The 19,443-nt window shown below is 45.4% G+C and overlaps 2 protein-coding genes across 6 annotated transcripts; one reads left to right on the forward strand and one right to left on the reverse strand.

Annotated features, from left to right (window-relative positions):
* Positions 1–1,660: 1,660 nt before the first annotated feature.
* On the reverse strand, positions 1,661–10,841 carry LOC115020972 (nuclear distribution protein nudF). 2 transcript variants are annotated; one of them, XM_029451078.1, is made up of 14 exons: positions 9,506–10,841; positions 7,761–7,879; positions 7,083–7,324; positions 6,637–6,760; positions 6,273–6,394; positions 5,619–5,705; positions 5,309–5,398; positions 4,920–5,008; positions 4,128–4,350; positions 3,875–3,997; positions 3,602–3,767; positions 3,302–3,390; positions 2,730–3,136; positions 1,661–1,704 (listed from the first exon to the last, which is right to left on the reverse strand). In XM_029451078.1, exons 1-13 carry the CDS (start codon positions 9,593–9,595, stop codon positions 3,048–3,050), a joined length of 1,653 nt encoding a protein of 550 aa, XP_029306938.1. In that variant the 5' UTR covers positions 9,596–10,841; the 3' UTR covers positions 1,661–1,704; positions 2,730–3,047. The 2 variants fall into 2 exon arrangements, with proteins under 2 accessions (XP_029306938.1, XP_029306939.1); XM_029451079.1 differs by having other exon boundaries at positions 7,627–7,879; positions 9,506–9,532.
* An 883-nt stretch (positions 10,842–11,724) lies between these two features.
* znf384b (zinc finger protein 384 b) lies at positions 11,725–19,087 on the forward strand. 4 transcript variants are annotated; one of them, XM_029451080.1, is made up of 12 exons: positions 11,728–11,898; positions 12,651–12,777; positions 13,099–13,166; positions 13,249–13,471; positions 14,123–14,236; positions 14,530–14,681; positions 14,761–14,852; positions 15,626–15,850; positions 16,813–16,980; positions 17,074–17,152; positions 17,237–17,395; positions 17,806–19,087. In XM_029451080.1, the coding sequence occupies exons 3-12, from the start codon at positions 13,101–13,103 to the stop codon at positions 18,157–18,159; spliced, it is 1,632 nt and encodes a 543-aa protein (XP_029306940.1). In that variant the 5' UTR covers positions 11,728–11,898; positions 12,651–12,777; positions 13,099–13,100; the 3' UTR covers positions 18,160–19,087. The 4 variants fall into 4 exon arrangements, with proteins under 4 accessions (XP_029306942.1, XP_029306940.1, XP_029306943.1 ...); XM_029451081.1 differs by lacking the exon at positions 11,728–11,898 and adding an exon at positions 12,153–12,352; XM_029451082.1 differs by lacking the exon at positions 14,123–14,236 and having other exon boundaries at positions 11,725–11,898.
* The last annotated feature ends 356 nt before the right edge of the window (positions 19,088–19,443 follow it).

Raw genomic sequence — 19,443 nt, forward strand, 5'->3', positions numbered from 1 at the left:
TAACAAAATAGCAAATTCTTTCTTAACATTGATGCAAAGCTCTAGCTAATCTGTTGTTCCTAATATATTTCACCACAGCAATGTTTCTTCTGCTCTCCGATCTTATTAAATCATCTCATGACCCTTTAGGAGAGTCCTGACCCCGAGCTGGGAACCTCTGTTCTTAATTAATCTACTGTTGACCTCAACACATCCCTGCTTTAAGTGAGGCAGAACTACTTTCTCAGAGTAAATGCCTCATTTAACCTCAAACTCTCAGTCTTAAAGAGCCCAATTTAGAAATCCAAAAGGCAGACATATTATCGGAGGCACCTTGTGCTGAAGCTCACGCTGGTTTCGCACCTCGCTGTAATTGTTTAATCCACAACTTTTACCATAAAAGAGAAAAAAGCCCTTTGAAAGAGGAGCACCAGCGCTGCCCTCCTGCTGCGGGACAGGTGTTCAGCTCAAACTGGGAAAGTTTGCTTATCATTGACTCTCATTCAGCAATGCCCGCTTCATATTAATGCGGTCACACACACACACACACACACACACACACACAGTATTTTGCAGGAGAGAGTTTAGGTTCCTACCAGAGTTTGGCTGTAATCACGACTGCCGTCAGGATGAGCAGCGAGGAGATGGTCACGGTGACGTAGAACTGAGGGTCCACTGCAACACACACACACACACACACACACACACACACACACACACACACACTCGTTCAATTACTAATCTCATACCATGACCATGTATAATTGTATCCAGAACAAAAGATGGAACATTGAATTGGATGTGTGACACTCTGGCCTCCAACTATAACAAAATCCGATGACGTCTTCACTGTATCTTGCTTTTTGACAGCGGCCAAATCCTCGCTGTGAGTGACGAGAACTTTATTAGGCATTCCCCGCCACAGACACAGCCGGCTGCACACAGCAGCCTTCACCCCAGGTGACAGCTAATTCCCTGGAGGACTTGAGGTATGTGTGTGTGTTCTCATGGACTGTGGCTCATGGCCACCTTTATTTAGAAATCCTTCATGTGCATCTTCTGATGCCCACCTTCCTCAGGCTCCGTCTCCTCCGCCTCCGTCCCTGCATCCTCCACTCCCCCCCGGTCCTTCGACTCCAGCGGAGCCTCCTCTCGGGGCTGCATGCTCGCAGGCCAGTCTGACGCGGCGGTGCTCGCCTCCTGATGGTTCCCGTGCCGATGCAGGGGATCCGTTTCCTGGCTGGAGAGGAAGTGGTAGGTCTCGTCCTCCAGAGGCTGCGTGGGACCCCAGACCACCGCCCACAGAGGGGTGGGTGTGACCTGGGCCGTGACGGACAGCTGGACCGACAGGGCGTCCACCTGCTCCTCGCCCTCGCTGTCGTCACGGTTACAGGTGGAGGGCTGTGTCACCAGAGCAACCAGCAGGAGGGAGACGAGGGCAGTCAGTCGTGCGACAGGAGAGATGGAGCTGCAAGAAAAGTGGAGGAGAAAGAATGAGAAGTGGTGGAGTGACAAAGAAGTTATCTGAGAAAATGTGTTGTCCACAGGCGTCCTGCACGACCTCATCAGCTCACAAATGGATTCTTGTGCCAGCAATCACTCAGTAGGACATTTACTGCATCTGCACCCCATACATCTCCCCTTCACCTCAGCTCCTATCCGTCTTACCATCTCTCCATCGCTTCGCTCTGTTCACTGAGACTCCGCTCCTCCGATCATCTCTCTCTGTAAGATAGGACAGAGGGGCAAGGGAGGGAGAGAGAGGGAGGGGGAGAGAGGGAGAGGGAGGGGGAGGGTCCAGCTTTTTTTTTTTCTTCTTCTTTTATGTTGCCAGATAAAAAAGAACATGTAAACATAGACACCAGCAGGAGTATTGGCAGAAATCCAACTGTCATCTTTTATATAAAAAAAAAAAAAAAAAAAAAAAACATTCTCAGACTCCTCTGGGCTTTTAAATTTAACGCTCAATTATGCGCCACATGTTTCTACAGAATCCACATCTGCAGTCAAAAACACCCAGAAGTACACACTCGTAGTCTGTGCTGCTCTCTCACACACGTTTACAGTGCACACACACCTGAGCACAGAACATTCATCATCATTAGAAGCATCATGCAAGGAGCCAATACTCTATATGGCACTTTGAGCAGAGAGGCAACTTCCCGTTCCACAACTGCTTCCTAAATGCCACAGAAATGTCACTTCAGAGACACACGAGCACACCGGGAGACGGACACAAACACAGACACACTCCGACACATATCAGTTATCATGCCTACCTCTGGCAGTGGAGAGAGGGAATGAGCGAGGGAGACCGAGAGAAACGGGGAGATACAGAGAGCAAGTGAGAAGAAAAAAAAAAGCATCGGTTGCCTTAGCGACTGAGACATGTAGAGTCTGCTGGAGTAAGAGAGGCGAGAGAGAGCGATGGAGGGAGGGCATGAGACTGTAGGAAAGAGATTTAAATGCTAATTATGTGTAAAAAAAACAAAAAAACTAGTTCAATTGAATGGACGCAGAGCAAAAGAAATGAATTTGACGAGGCAAACAGAAACGATCGTGAGGACGACGTTAAGCTCGTTTTAGAAGCGGGAGGTTAAAAAAAACTCTTCAATTATGTTTACAAAAGCAGGCAAGGACACCCCAGAGAGACAGAGACAGAAATACAGACAGCAAAGAGGAGGAGGGCGGGCGGGGGGGGTGACGAGAGGAATAAATATGGAATAAAAATTCCATTTACATTCACTTACACAGGTTGCACCGGCCGGGCAGGGCGCCGAACTGCTGTTTGAGGAAGAGGCAGGGTCAGAAGGAAATAAAGAAGAGGCAACAAGAGATGCAAATGTGGAGGTGAGAGTCACAGTGTGACAGCTTTATTGTGTGGAAATAATATTTACATAGAAAACAATCTGCCTATCACACACACACACACACATCTCCATCCATACGCTCCCTCCTCCTCCTCCTCCGACGCCGACACCCAGTCTGTCACACTTCACTCCCCTGCACCCTCCCTCCCTGTCACTACTCTCCCGCCCTCTCATTTCCTCTTCATCGCTGCAGGCCGCTCACTGGAGAACGCAGCGCAACCACGAGCCGGACCCTCCGTCGTCCGCTCCGTCTTTGGCTTCATTGTCATCATCTTCGTCCTCGAAATCTGAATTTGACAAGGAGGTCACGGCGATTCGTCACGACAAGCATCATAGAGAATTAACATGACAGTGAAGTCTGCAATCTCATGGTTACTCATTAAGCGTGCCAGTGTGTAAATGAAGACATGAAGATGTGTGTGAAATTGCAGTGTGTGTGTGTGTGTGTGTACCGTCCGTCTCCTCGTCATCCTCCGTGTCCCCCTCTGATTCCAGCAAACAGGACTCCAACCGACTGTCTCTCCTCACTGTGACATCCCCCCTTCAAAGTAATCAAACACGTGATATCAAGAGTTTCAAACCCACTTGTGTCCACTTGCACCCTTTAACCCCCCCCCCCCCCCCCCCCCCCCCCCCGCAGAGCTTCAGAGCTGGCCGAGCAGCCGACCTTGAAAGAATTATGCAAACGTGTGTGTTATAATTGAGCCGTTAAATCTTTTCATCCGAGTGGTGTTGACATGTCCAGCGCTCACCTCAGCTTCCCAGAACTGGGGAGCTGCTCCCATACGATGAGGTCGTGACCTCCGGTGACCCACCGGTGGACTCCGCTCCCCGTGGTCCACGACGCAAAGCAGAGGATTCTGGGAGCATCGGGCCAGGTCAGAGAGGCCAGGTAGTGACACTGAGGCAGGGAGAACACTAGAGGAAGGAGAAGGAGGGAGATCAAGCCTTAAGTCTTCTTTGTGCCTTCGCTCTCACAGTGGAGCGAGTTACTTCTGCTTTACATGCTTTTATCTGTGACTCACGGTTTAGCGAGCTCTCTCCATTCGCCAGGTCATAGCACGAGCCAATTAGGAGGCCTCCTGTCTGGTGGACACAATCTGTTACCCCGGTGATGCTGTTGTGATTGGTCAGCCTGGACATGGTTCCTGTGATAATTGGACAGATGTTAGGTGAAAGGATTATGCAAATGTTCCTTCATCTGCCTTCCCACACACACACACACACACACACACACGCACACGCACACGCACACGCACACACACACACACAGCTCACCGGTCCTCCAGTGCAGGATCTTCAGCCAGGCTCGACCGTAAGACAGGAACACTGTGTCTCCCCGCGGGCTGAGGGTGAGACGCCCGCCCGGCCCCCCACCGCAGCCCGTCACCTGCTCACCCCAGTGGTGCAGCAGCTTGAGGGGGTCTCGATCCGAACACCGGTTCTCCCACACAGACACCCCACCCTCGGCCGAGCCGCTGAACACCAGCGGACCCTGAGACTGTGGAGGGCATAGGAGACACGGTTGTCATGGTGATCTACCCAGTGTGTGTGTGCGTGTGAGAGAGAAGTACACAGAGAGAGAGTGTGTGTGTGTGTGTTTGTGTAAATGGAAAGCGTGTGAACAGTTTTTTTAATGTGTTTCTGAGCTGCTGTTATAAATGGATCGTGCGCTTTGCATGAGAAACAACAAAGAGGACGACGATGACGCGGCGCTTTGACGCTGTAGGCATGTTTCATGTTTTGATGATATGAATATGTACAGTTCGCTTTCTAAAATTGGTCGAGCTCCACGGCTTACATCTCAACACATATCTTTGATTTCCATTTGAAAAGCAATAAACAAGGAAAGTTTCTGCGAGGAGAAGAGAGCGAGGGGCGCGTCACAAATTAATAATCAAGAGTTCGAAAACTGCTTCCGACAGCTTCTCCACAGAGAGAAACATTGGTGTGTGTGTGTGTGTGTGTGTGTGTGTGTGTGTGTGTGTGTGTGTTTTGAGTCATGAGAGCAGCTTGAGCATCCTCCGTGTGGACGGCGCATCATGGCACACAGGTGAGTGACCCACCCACCTGGATGGAGGTGACCGCTTCCTGGTGAGCGTTGATTGACTGGCAGTTTTCGAAAGTGTGCCAGCTCCAGGCTTGAACTTTCCCCCCGTCTGAGGGGTGACAGAGTGTGAGGTTAACACGCGCTGACAGGCGGCTGGCAGTCATTATTGTTGGTCACGGTCGACGCACCTGAGCCTGACTGCCTAATCTGTGTGCCTCCATCTCTGTGATTCAGCCCGATAGCCCTGTGATACACTCGCTGACTTGCTGGCAGATGATGCCGACATAATAGTACAAATCTCTCCTCCAGGAGCACACACACACGTAGATATGAGATACGACGTGAACTGCTGGTGATCATTCTGCTCACTGCGTCACTAGCTCTTAGTTTTCCACGCAAAGAAACGCACCTGATCCAGTGATGATGTAGCCGTCCTCCTCTGGCACAAAGCAGAGTGCAGTCACAGCGTTGAACGTGTAGATAGACTTAACACACTGCCCTGGAGGGGGGAGGAAAATACTAATTCAACTGACAAGACACAGAGCAACAGTCACACAGGAGGCATTCATTGATTACACACACACACACACACACACACACACACACACGCAGACAGAGAGAGGCCCGAGGCTCTTTCTACCTTAATATGAACAGTATATGTACATATGTGTGTGTGTGTGTGTGTGTGTGTGTGTGTGTGTGTGTGTAGTTAAGCGTACCAATGCTCAGGGCCCAGATCTTCACGTTGCAGTCTGCAGAGCCACTCAAAATAAACCTCTCCTTCTCGGACAGAGACAGGGACGAGGCTGGGGAGAGGGCAAACACAGACAGAAGAGAGGGGGGGGGGACATGATGGAGAGAGAGAGAGAGAAGAGAACAAAAAGATTAAGCTGAGAGGAAGCTGTAAATAAGAGATGATGTACAAAAAGGGGACAGACTGCGAGAAAGAGGCGAAGGAGAGAATAGGCGTGATTTAGAAGAAGAAGAAGAAACAAATATGAACACAGTGGGACTTTCAGTTCGACTGAGCTGCAACATCTCTGCGCCGCACTTCTCAACTTGGTATTTTAAGTTAAGCAGGTGGGGGGGGGGGGGGGGGGAGGGAGTGTAGGAGGAGAGCTGGAGTTCAAGTGATGGAGGGCTGCCTGCTTCATGCAGACAGTGAACTCTCTAAAGTGTCTGCTGAGGTTATCTCTCACTGGGGTTGATCTGATGAACTGCTCCTATAATTACCAGACTGCAGGACACAGGCATTACTCAGCAGCAGCCGGCGCACATGAAGGTGTGTGTGTGTGTGTGTGTGTGTGTGTGTGTGTGTGTGTGCTGTGCTGTGTGTGTGTGTGTGTGTGTGTGTGTGGTGTGTGCATTCTCACCCAGCTTCTTGCAGTACTCAGAGGGAGGCGCAGACAGACAGGTGACCCCGCCGGTGTGACCACCCAGGTTCTTGTGCTCTGTTGCCGTGGGAACGTGCCACACCTTCACCGTCGTATCTCGGCTTAGAAGAGGACGGCTGTGAGGAAGAGAGGACGCAGGGAGGTGGAGACAAGCAAAGTTAAAACACAATCGCGAGAGATTTGCGTCGAGCCATCAGGGCGAGGGAGGGTGGGGGGGGGGGGGGGTAAAAACAAATACGTCAGACAGCGAGGGACAGAGTGGGAGCATATTAAGTGGTAAATTAGGTGAAATGTTCACTTTGTAAATCCATTATGCAAATGGCGGCTTCTCTCCCGGCTTTACCTTCCAGAAACCACCAAGTTGTCAACAGCAACCACGCAGGTGACGATGTCGTTGTGACCCTCCAGCAGCCTCAAGCGAAACTTCGCCTTCTCCCAGGACGATTTGAGGGATGCAAATGCAGCTTCTGTAGAGGAAATGATTCGTCCAATTAGCAATGTTGACAGATCAGCACGCGGGGTTGTTCATCTGCACAGTTCAATATGGATCAGTGTGCCGCTGCGACGCGTGGGGCTAATTTAGTTCGGAGGAGGCAAAACGGAGGTCCCGTCTTCAGGGAGGCAAATGCAGCTTGTTGGTTTTAATTCTGGCAGCCACATGAGCTTGTTAGGACTCCTCCAGGCATACGCTTATAATCTGATTTCAGATGTTAATGGCAAATTAGGCACTGCATTGTGATTCTAACTGCCTGTAAACTGTAATAATGAAGTTGTCCTAATGAATCGCACCTTGCTGCCGCAGTAGCTGCTCCGTGGCAGAGCCTGCGCCGTCTCCTGAGACGTCTCTGCAGTGATCTGACACCTTGGCCTGCGCCGTCCTTTCCTGCCGCCTGCCTATCTCTGCTCCCCCGCCTGCTTCCCTCTGCCTGGCAGCCGGTGCTGGCGTTGCTTGAGCTTTGGACTTCTCTTCTCCCTTCAGGATCTTGGAGGCTGGAGGCGTTTGTGATGGAAGGGCCTCGGGGGCATCTTCCCTGTGCCAGTGCAGAAAAGCGAGAGCTGAATGAATAATCAAGATTCAAACGGCACACGGCATCCTCTGCGACAGGGAGGGAGAATACCTGTAGATCTCCCAGTGCCACACAGACAACAGGACTTTCTTAATGAGCTGCGAGTCGTACAAATAACACGTTACACTCCATCTGATTTCCACACATGATCCCAAAAATCCCTATGAAGGGGGCTTTAATATGGAGGATGACATCCCTGAATGATGTTTACATGACACATGAACAGTGTAAAGTTCCCATTTTATTAAAGCGTGACAGTATTTTACCTCCAGCGTGTTTGATTCGACATACAAAACAGATCAAAAGATCAAAAGCTTCAAAGCGAATGTTGTTGCTTTTGAAGAATTACGCTCCTCTCCATCTGCCCCCTCTCGCTGATACCTCTCCCTCACTTCCTTACACTTGTCTTTTCATCTTCTCCTGTTTTCCGTCTGCCACAATCCCCAGAGTTTGCTGCGGGCCAGAAAGCTGCAGCTGAAGCTCAGCCAATCTGGAACGCAGCTCCGCCTTCCTGGAGATCTGAGCGGGGAGAAGGCACGAGATTGGTCGTAAAGCAAAACTCTGAAATCCACATGTTGTTCGTGTGCACAAGCAACGCGCTCAGCCGGTCTTCATTTATGAGAGTGCAACGGGCAACATGCGCCCGTGTGACTGCGAGTTGTGAGAGATGCATGAATGAGTCAACTTGATGTTTGAGTTAAAGGAGCGGCACACAGTTTTACACACACACACACACTTTTGGAGAAAGTGTGGCCATTTTGTTTGAAAATATTTAGGCAATTAGTAGATAGGGAGGGTATAACAAGACAGGATTGAGTTGCATTGTGGGAAATGTATGATGTTTGATCCTTACTGCTTCTTCAATTTTGACCATAAAAAAATAACAAAAAATACTTAAAATAGCCATTTAAAGTTGCAATACGTCAACATATGTCTTATTTATTATTTATTATATTAATGAATTGTCATTATTAATGCATAACTGTGTAAGCAGGATTTTAAGTTATTTTGTGACTAATTGATTTAAGCTAATTATAGAAACTTAATCTGAAACAATACTTCATATTTCATAAATGTATTATATTCTTTCAATGCAAAATCTGAAACGTAACAATATATATAAATAAAAAACATATGTTCTTCTAAAATGTAGTGATATTAAGACTCAAATACAGCTAAATTAAATTTTAAACTTTTTTCCAAATATGAGAAATGTGTCTGTGAAAATGCAACTTCACAGAAATGAATCATGGGGAAGCTTTAGTGTGCGACACCACTGTGTGCATTTATTTTCCTGTTTCCAATTAGGAGATGTAAGGGCAGCGCAGTAAAGGAGAGGTTGTAGGGCACGACAATAACTTAGAGGATCCAGAGAGTCTGCCCTTTAACACACTGAAGCTCTCCTCAAGTATTTGATCATTATTTCTTCTGCTCAGCTTTCCTCGGGCGAAAACTCTCAAATTATTCATTCCACCATTATCATTAATTCATGTTAATCACATATTTTTCTTCTTTATAATATCAATTCCTTATTCCTAGTTTATGATGCATTATTTAATTACTTTGTATCATCACAAATAACCATGAACGCCTCTTGATTTACCCTTATTCCTTTTATTCTTAACACTGAAGCGTTCCCGTACACTACATGTGTGCAGCTCTTTCCCTTTTCAACAGTTACATTGCACGTTTATAAAATATTTTATTTGTGTTTTTGTCTATTCTTATATTTAAAAAAAGGCAGGTTTTTAAATGGCACTTAAAAACGTGTTTCTTGTCTTTATTCTGTTGTAATTGTGAAACCCTTTGAGCTGCATGTCTTGTATAAAAGACACATAACGTTTATATTACGTGCCACATCTGATTTACTGTCATTGTTAAATGCTGTATGAATATGTAGCTCTACTCTAATGAATGTGCATCCTGTGTCAGCTGCTGAACCTGGATATTTCTTCTAATTGTCTTTTATTTTTTACTGAATCTGTGTCTTTGCTGCAGTAAAGTCTGCAGCTATAACCTGCTGTTACACCTGAGGGAAATCTATTCGGGATTTTGCTCAAGTCCCACAGATTACACACAACACACACACACACACACACACACAGTTAACATTGGGACAAAGAGGCAGATGAAGTGTTTCTGTACCTTGAATCTCTCCTCTGGGGAAAGACTGATTTTTATTTCCAGACTTCCAATCTGTCTCAGTTTCTTCTGCAGCTTCCTCACTTCCCCCATTTGAAGCTTTTGTAAAGCACCACGAGTTAACTGCACTTAAAACTCCCTTCTCACAGTCACACAGTGTCAAAGTAGCAGCATTGTCTGTTAATAAAAAGTCTGGAGAGGTTTAAATAAATAAAGATTTATCAGACGCTCCGGTGATGTGTTGGGGAGACGTGTCGCCGGATGTTGACGATACATTTCACGTGCATAACTGTTCTTGCAGCGACGCCACGTGGACAGAATTGCATTTGAAGACAGTTAATAATAAATATAATTATACAATACATTTAACGTTCTCGGGTGTTGGTTTAAGCAGACGTGGTTGTGCACGGATTCATAAGTTACATGCAGTTAATTCACAAAGCAAAAGTCCAAACTGACTGAAAGTGACTGTCAACTGGAGGACAATAACATAACACGTGCTGCCTTCACGGGCTATTACATCAACTCGTGTTTTCGAGTCTCCAAGTCGTAAATGAGAGTAACAATGAAAAATTGTTGTTGTTATTGTTTGTTTTCTCCTTAAATTGAGAGGAGGTCCGTTATATGAACCCGTGGCTTCTTGACCTCTTCTGACATGTTACATATTTCTTTATTATCTGGATTTTATAGTCAAATGAAATAAATAATGGCTGTTGTATTAGAGATTAATCAGCACGGTGAATAAGAGGAACATGTTGTTATTAAACAATGAGTGTACGTGTTTGACAACTAAACTTCACCAAGTTTTAACAGATCAAATATAAATCAGTTTCACAGAAAAGGAAACAATGTCATTCAGTATATAAATAAACTGCTTACTTTTACGATCAACTGTCGAGAACGCAACCTCTACACTGCTTTGCAAAACATAGTGCAGTAAAGAAATTGGGTATTTCCTTAATCCTACGCCAGTGATGGATACAGGCTATTTTATTGTAGAGGAATGTAGTAAACCGCATGGTACTACTTTATTGTGCAGATATGGAGGAACCATATCACACGATCTAAACCGACACTGAACTAAATGTGAAGCAAAGCGATCTTCAAATTACTCCAGTGTAGAAGAAATAAAATCACATCTGAGAAACTGGACCCATTAGATGAAAAAGGCTTAAACGAGGAATCGACAAGATGTCAACTAGTTTTCTGTAAATCAACTAATCGTTGTGCAACCGTGTGTTGTATAATGGCAATAAATGATCCTTGATTTACATCTCTAGTCACAAGTATCAAGGCCAAAAAGGTTGTAAACTATTCTTACTGGCTCTGTCAGACTCTAGGCTGGATTAGTAATGTGGCAACTGCCCCGGGGCTCCAGACCCTCAGGGACCCAAAGGCCTAAAGTGGTCTGGGACAGCTGGGGCCCCCTGGCGGGTAAATTCAGCTCTATTTGGATCCCTGGGCCTGTGTAGGCTCCTTAGGTAATATATTAATTGTGTGAGGAGGACAAGGACTTACAGAATGAGGGTTGATAAATATTAATTTGACTGAATTAATTAAGCCGTTTCAGAGCACACATTAACTAATTAAATAAATGCGTATAAAAGGTGTTTTTTTAAAACACATTTCTTTAAAATTATCTGAATTTTGCACTATATACCTTTTCTTATCAATCCTCTTTCGTGTATTCTTGCAAATATACAAGCACCAATTGTAAAAGGAAAGAAAAAGCACAATAAAAGCATGGCCTACAAACAAACAAAATGACATAATAAATACACGCGCAAACACAATAAAAGAGAGAGAAGAAGAAAACAGTTTAGGAGATGTTGCTTGTTACTTAGTTCGTTATTTATACCCTAAATGATATAGTAAAATAGCTTGGTTCAATAATACTAAAGTAGGACTACATCGTCATTTGAAAGAACACATTATATTTGGCGGATTGATTTATAAAAAGTTCTGACACTATTACTTCCGACAGTCCGTGAATGCCTCACGTGAAGCTCAATTATAACAAAGTAAACACAAACAATCCTTTACGGAAGTGGTTCCGCGTACATTCACCACTCTCCAGTCGCTGTGACGATAAAAAACATCTTACCAAGGACATGTTACATTTCAGACTTAGTTTTAATGAACTGTCCCTCAGTGACAGGAAGTGACATCACACACTCCTTTTGTCTGACGACTGTATCCGGCGGAAGTGAAGCTTTGAGACGAGGCAGCTGCTTCACCGGAGGGAAACAAATCTCAAAAAAAAAAAAAAAAAAAAAAATAGAAACGTAGAGGCTGAAAAAAAAAACTTCAATGCGTTGCAGGAATTTGGACATATTTTGGAAACTGTGTACCGAGCTACGGTAGTTCCGGGGAGCGAGACGGAGTCGTCGTTACCGGTAAACGCCACTCCATGCAGTCGGTAGTATTTTTGGGGTAGATTTGCATGACTCTGCTGCTGCTCTCCACCCGTCCGCAGCCGGAAGTCTGTGAGGATGGTCTATTGGTTTTTTTCTTTCGCTTCAGTTTTTTTTATCCTTTGGTTTTTTTTGCTTTGCTTGTTATTCCCCCCCCCGCCCCCCCCCCCCAGCAGCTGCAGGAGGGCACCACACACTCCCTGCGCTGAGCTAACTGTATGTTAATCAGCACGTCGGGCCTGATTAACTACAAGATGCAAGGAGCCGAAATGGAGTCCTTCTGTTGAGCTACGGCTTTTTTTTTTTTTAGTAAACAATGCATATGTGATTTGTGGCATTTCATAAAAGTTAGCTGAGTGTTTTGTAGTTTATTGAGCGTGATGTGGGTCAACATCTAGCTAAGAAGTTAAATCTGCTGTAAATAGCCTACCATAAGGTAAGTTAGTATGTCAGTGCTGAAAAAGCATTAAATACACACCTTACAGTTAAACCAATGAATAATACATAATCGATGTTATTAACACTCCGGGAGCTTCATCTCTAATATACATGTATGAATGTGCGACTGTATTGATCCAAAGATCTTAATCTTTGTTTTTCTTTTAACCACATGTGCCTCTCGTCCCACCACGCCTCTTCCAAGCAGTTAGTTAGTAAAGCTTTATAATTCCTCCTGGCAGTCAGTCTACCTCTTGTGTTGACTTCTCTTTCTTTAATTGGATCTTTGCCTTTAGGATCCTACAAGGCTGTGTCCAAGGCTGCATGAGCGACCAGGCAAAGTGAGCACCTGCCCCAAGAGCCCCACACCTCCAAGGGCCCCCCCCTCTCCCCCCAGCTCCCCTGTGTGGCAATAAGTTTGTGGTAAGATATATATTGACTTGTCAAAATAGCGTGTCCGAGAGCCCAGGTATATAAATCAGAACACAGAGCACGATAACAGGAACCCGAAACTGAAACTGCAAATTGAATTCTGGCATCATTCATGTTTTTGTAATTGTTTCTGGGAATGCGTCAGTAAATTCAGCATCTAATGACAGTTCACACCCCAAACAATACATATGTATCCTCTTACCTGTAGTGCTATCGGTCAATCTAGAGTGTTTTGGGGTGCATCGTACCCAGGGTGACCCACTGACGGGGGTGTCACAGTGATTAATTGTTGCTGCTTGTGTGTCATTGCAGAAATGATGGAAGACTCTCATTTCAATTCATCATATTTCTGGTCCCCCATCCCGTCTGTACCAGCGCAGGTAAGTCTCGACAGGAGTTCTGCGACTACAAGAGGAGTTCAGCGTGCTTAGTTTAACGAGTGTCCCCCCCCCCCTGTGACAGATTGAGAATGCCATGTTCCTGAACAAGATGAAAGAGCAACAGGAAAAGAATATTTGTTTCTCTCCGTCCTCTGCATCCCACTACCAAACGGCGCTTCTCACCATCCCCACGTCTGGGACAAAGACAGATGGCGGAGGGCAGGTTTGTGGTGGGGCACACCTCCACCCTGTTCACAGCACCCAGAACATGCTGTCGGTCCCCTCCACAGGCATCATGACAGCAGGTGAGTGTGACTCGGACTGGAGGAGGTCTTCCTCCATCCTGTTCCACGATACGGGACGTAGTGATCACCAGAAGCTAAAGGTCGAGGCTGGAACACTCGTACGTCAGCTCCTCGTCCTGCGCCGCCTCGACTTCTTGCAGAAGATGTAGAGATGTGTTCTCGCAGACTTAAATGATATCGTTTTGATAAACGCAGCCCCCGTTTACTTAAATTGAGAGTTTATGTTTCTTTAATTCTTGGTTCACCGTGGAGGACGTTAAAGCATTGAAGGTAACACGGGGGGGGGGGGGGGGGAGAACCAAATACAAATGGTCACTTGGGGATTTAAGTATTCCTTTTTAAGTTGTAGTTCTGAACCATAAAATAACAGCGAGGCATTAAATCATTTACAAAGTGAAATTCCAGTTTCCTCCGCGCAGCACTGGGGCTAAAACACCCGGTGTGTGTATGGTACACACCTGTGTGTGTGTGTGTGTGTGTGTGTGTGTGTGTGTGTGTGTGTGTGGTACACACCTGTGTGTGTTCACACTTCAGGTTCAGCACTGTCTTCACGCTCCGTGCACAACGATCAACTTTTGAATTCATGGATTCGGTCCCGCCTGTTGTCGCCTCTTTGTAACGTGCGGTTGTTGTGTGTTCTGTTCCGTGAAGCGGGTCTGGTCATCACGACGCCTCAGGGAACGCTCGTCTCTCCCACCTCCTCTCAATCGTTCGTCTCGGGTCATCCAGCGACGACCATGATTGTTTCTGCACTCCATTCTGCAGGTGAAACTCGCACATCATGTGACACATCTCACGTATGGATCTAAAATGTAATTCCTTTAAGCGTGAGAATTTCTAGTTTTGATATAAAGTGAATGAATGAAGTGTTTATATACATACAATACTGTGAAATGATGTTGTATTAGTCGCCACGTTAAATACCATATCCTGACTGAAGGCTTGTTTGTCTCCACGTTCAGGAGCTCTTGCAGCCATCTTTGATTTTCAGTTTGATGCCACTATACCCTCAGACCAAGAATCTTCTCTTAACCTGCGGCTGTTGATCCTTTTTATAGACAAAAAAGACTTGGATGGGGCGCACCATCTTGTCGTGATGCCAGCGGCGCCCTCCAAACGAGGCAGAAAGAAGAAGACGGCGCTGTCCAGGATCGGCGCTGTGGGCGGGAATGAAACCCTGATACTGGCTCACCTGACAGCCGGGAGCCAGGTAAGAAAACACAGATGTAGAAAGTCAAATCTAATCATAAAAACGATGATCAAACAACTTTGAATATTGTTTCTGACAGGTGGCGTCTTTGCAGCATCACACTGGAGACCCCTATGACCTGTCGAATGAAGAGGAAGACCACGGCCACAAAGATAGCACCAAGACATACAGGTACGCTGTCGCACAAAGACCGACACAACAACACCTGCTGCGTCTCCCCGTTCTCTCGCTCTAGCTGTGGAATGCAAACACACCTGTTCCTCTGTGTCCTGTCAAAATCAAAATAGAGATGTTGAGCTTTCGTAGATAAACAAGACGCTGCTGCACAAGCATCTGACACACACACACGTACACACACACCTCTTCTGAACACACTTCATTGCATGATGTGGCAGAACATGCCTGCTTTATAGTGGATGGTTGATTCCTTCTCTTAATGTATTTGAGATACAAATACATCTTCTCTCTGTGTCTGCACACACGGGACACGACTCTGCCTGCCCTCTGCTGTCCCCTTTGTCTTTAAATAGCATGCTCTTTGAGTAGTACACTCTCAAGCACTCTTCTGTCACTTTGTATAGTGTATGTACCTTTCCCTGTCAGTATTTCACTGATTTCTCCCTTGGCGTCTTTCCTGTGTTTACCCCTCCCCCCCCCCAACCCCCCTCTGTCATCATTGATTTATCTTGTATTATTCATTCTCCTATTTATTGTGCGTTTCATTTTCTATCACATCTTATTTATCTCTGTGGGTCAATGCTTCATTCCCCTGTCTCCACCTTCATCTCCTCTTTCCCCCCCTTTTTCTCCATCATCTTCTCTTGTCTCTCTTTTTCTGTAAATGTCTCCCTCTTCTTCTTCTTCTTCTTCTTCTTCTACTTCTTCTTCCTCCTCCTTCTTGTACTTCCATTCTTCCTCCCATTTCTGTGTCTCTCCGCCTGTAGGTGCCGGATGTGTGCGGCGACCTTCCTCAGTAAGTCTGACATGCAGATCCACTCCAAGTCGCACACAGAGGCCAAACCTCACAAGTGTCCTCACTGCGCCAAGTCATTCGCCAACTCCAGCTACCTGGCCCAGCACATCCGCATCCACAGCGGGGCCAAGCCTTACACCTGCTCCTACTGCCAGAAATCTTTCAGGCAGCTCAGTCATTTACAGCAGCACACACGGTACTGCAGACCCCTCCTCCCTGTTACAGACCACGTACCATATTCCCCTGTCCTCTTAACTTGTCCTGCCAAGTTCCCTTTTTTGAAGCCCAGACTCCTGTCTTCTTCTTCCTCCTGGGGAAGAGATTGGTGTGCAGATGCATAATTAAACTGCCATGTAGATGTTGGCTTGCATGCTACCAGTTCCATCCAGAAGTGACCTTTTCAGGAAATTACAATTCAAATGACGACTTTTTAAGTTTTGGGCTTTCCATAATTGATACGATAATAGGAAATGCATGGAGCTCTGTTTACATTAATTGAAACAATGATAATATTTAACCTTTTTTTTCATTTGTGTATGTGCATACTTGCTTCTCTCCGTACTTGTTTGCATTTTCCCACTCTCCATGTCTCCTTTGTCTGCATGTTGTGTCATCTCTCCTGCCAGAAACACACACACACACACACACACACACACACACACACGTTTAGAAAAGACATGCTGAAGACTTAAAGGCAGATTTACTTCCATTGTCTCCATTTAACCCACTCCTACATTCTCCATTGACTGGTAGAAATGCTCTGCTGCCACGCTCTGCTTTCCTTTTCTGCTTAATGTGTCGTCATCTGTTCTTTTTGGTCATTAAATCCACATGTCATTTCTGGAGGAAACATGTGTTTGTAAAAGATTACAGTTATTACATTCAATATTTTTGTTCATACATCCAGAGTGAAAACTAATTGTGTGATTGTGATGTTTTATATTAACACATTAAAGGGGAATAAATGACAGCTGACATCCGTAGAGCAGTTAAAATGTAGATTTATACAGAATGTTTGTGTTTGTTAAGTGTTTCCAAGTGTTTTAGTGCTCCAGTCTTTTATTTCTTCCTGATCAATTGAAGCAAAGCACTTAGCAGTATGTGTATGTATGTATAATCCTGTTTCCCTTTCTCTGTCCTCCTGTCTGCCCTCATCAGGAACCACACAGAGTCAAAGCCTCATAAGTGTCCCCATTGTACCAAGTCATTCGCCAACTCCAGCTACCTGGCCCAACACGTCCGCATCCACACAGGAGTGAAACCGTACTCCTGCTCCTACTGCCAAAAGTGCTTCAGACAGCTCAGTCACCTTCAGCAGCACAACAGGTCAGGCTCATCTGCCTCGGCGTCTTCCTGTGGTCGTGTGAGATCAACCGTGATTGGAGTCCGTGTAAGCACATGTTTGTTTGTTTCATTCAGGATTCACACCGGAGATCGGCCGTACAAGTGTATCCATCCAGGCTGTGAGAAATCCTTCACGCAACTCTCAAACCTACAGGTGTGATTCCCCGTTCCTTCTCAGTGCACGTAATCTGTGTGTCTTTACCCGTCTCTCCTCCAATAATATATATATTTTTTGCAGTCCCACCGGCGTCAACACAACAAGGACAAACCCTTCAAGTGCACCAACTGCAATAAAGGATACATAGATGCAGCGAGCCTGGAGGTGCACATGTCCACACACACAGTCAAGCACGCGAGGATCTACTCGTGTGGTCTCTGCAATCGCACTTATACCTCAGTGAGTCCGACGCTTCCTTTCTGTTCTCCGCTGTACGTAGCGTGTGTTCACTTTGTATTCAAGTATTAGAAAAGATAAAAGAAGACAAGAAAAGGCTCACCTGAGCAGGCGACCCGTATACAAAGACTGAGTCCTTTGCTGCATGTCTTCCCCTCCCCCCCCCCCTAACCATAAACTGTTATTGGCAAAAAATGGCCAAAAGAATTATCTTTAAAATAAAAAAGGGGATAAATGTCCACTCTAAAGTGTGTGTGTGTGTGTGTGTGTGTGTGTGTGTGTTTAGGCGTTTCTCGTCTAAAGTAACTTCTACATGAAACGCTGTGGACTGGTTTCAGACACCTGGCAGCTTTTTGTCACACAGTTTATTCACGTGTCCACTGTTTCCCCTCTGCCCCCCCCCCTCATCTCAGGAGACATATCTGGTGAAACACATGGAGAAACACAACCCAGACCAGCTGACTGGACCAGCAGCACAGGCGGCACAACAGAACCAGAACCAAAGCCAGGCTGGCGCTCAGGGCCGGGGAGACAGAGCAGATGGAGGATCGAGCCGAGCTGGGGGCGGGGGCCAGCAGGGACAGAGCCAGAGCAACTACCCACACACAGAAACCATCTCCTGTCCGTTTGACCTGCACCAGTACAAGACAGTGTCTGCCAGTGACATCCAGTACAAACCAGTAACCGTAGCTGACCTTACTTCCCACAAGGACCTCTGTCTCACTGTGTCGGCATCCGCCATTCAAGTGGAGCACCTCAACTCTTAGAGGTCGTCCACGGAGAGAGTTTGGGGGGGGTTTGGGGAAGTGGAAATGAATTCAAAAAATTGAGGATGGGGAGTCAAAGGATAAAAGCAATACTAAGATGAACTTTGGAACATAACTGTGCCTGAACGATGGTTTGAGGCAGACAGGACAAACAACATGGTGACTGTACTGAAGACTAAGTTTTATGTTTTTTTAGTTTGTCTCTTTCTTTCCTTCGGCCTTGTTTTGATTTGTTTTCCTTTTGCTTCGCTGTCCTGTCCTGCCTGCGTAGGTGCATGTAAAGGCTGCAATAAACTATGTTTCAGTCCATCGCAGTGATGGTTTTATGATAGGAAGTGATTCTCGTCATTGTTGTTTTATCACCTCCTGCTCTTCCATGCAAATACAGTTTTGAACATAGCAATTTATGGTCTCTTTGTAGATTAAATTGGAGGTTGACTGTGAAGGTAAATTTTTATACTTTCATACAGAGACTTTCCGTTTTTACATCACTGTTACCTCTACAATGTTGTAAAATGCATACCCGCAATTCATTCTTTTTAACCTTAAAAGGGACGTAGAGGTCATTTCCTTTTCAGGAAAGAGAATAAGTCAATCAAGTATATATAGATATATATATATATATATATACTACCAGTTTATAAAGTATGATTGTGTGTTTAAAGGATGTGGTAATCCATATAACCTATTTAGACCCATTTGTTGGCCTTCACATAACCTTTTGGGAAGTAATGAGTCGGTTCACCTTTCATGTAATCCTATTGTACTGCTTTGCGTGTATGTCCTAAAGGTAATGTTATCCAGATGTGTTCTTGCTGTTATACTTCCACGATAACAATGTTTATATTACTTCTTTTTAGACATACTGACACATCTGAAATTTGTCATTTTTTTCTGGCTTATAATACAATAAACCCTCTGAAATGTTTATCATTGGCATTATTTCATTATGTGGCTTTATGAAAGGACATTGAATATTTGGCTTTGAAAAATGAATCGATTCTAAAAATAGATTAGGTTTTGGTCGATAGAGTAATACATTGTCAAATAGCCTCAGCTCTACATTCACATATTTATTTTTGTCACAAAACTGTATATTTTAGAAATATAACAGAGAGGAAAACACTATGCTGCCTGTGTTATGAATAATAGTGAAAGATGCTACTGTGCATCCAGGTATATTTATTGCTTTAAGCATGTAAGCTCTGCTGGAATGTGAAAGTGTGAGGTGTTTACAAAAGTGGACCGTACCATTAAAGAGGAGGGGTGGCTTAATGTCAGTTT

The sequence above is a fragment of the Cottoperca gobio genome, chromosome 16 (genome assembly GCF_900634415.1).
Source record: "Cottoperca gobio chromosome 16, fCotGob3.1, whole genome shotgun sequence".
Lineage (NCBI taxonomy): Eukaryota > Metazoa > Chordata > Actinopteri > Perciformes > Bovichtidae > Cottoperca > Cottoperca gobio.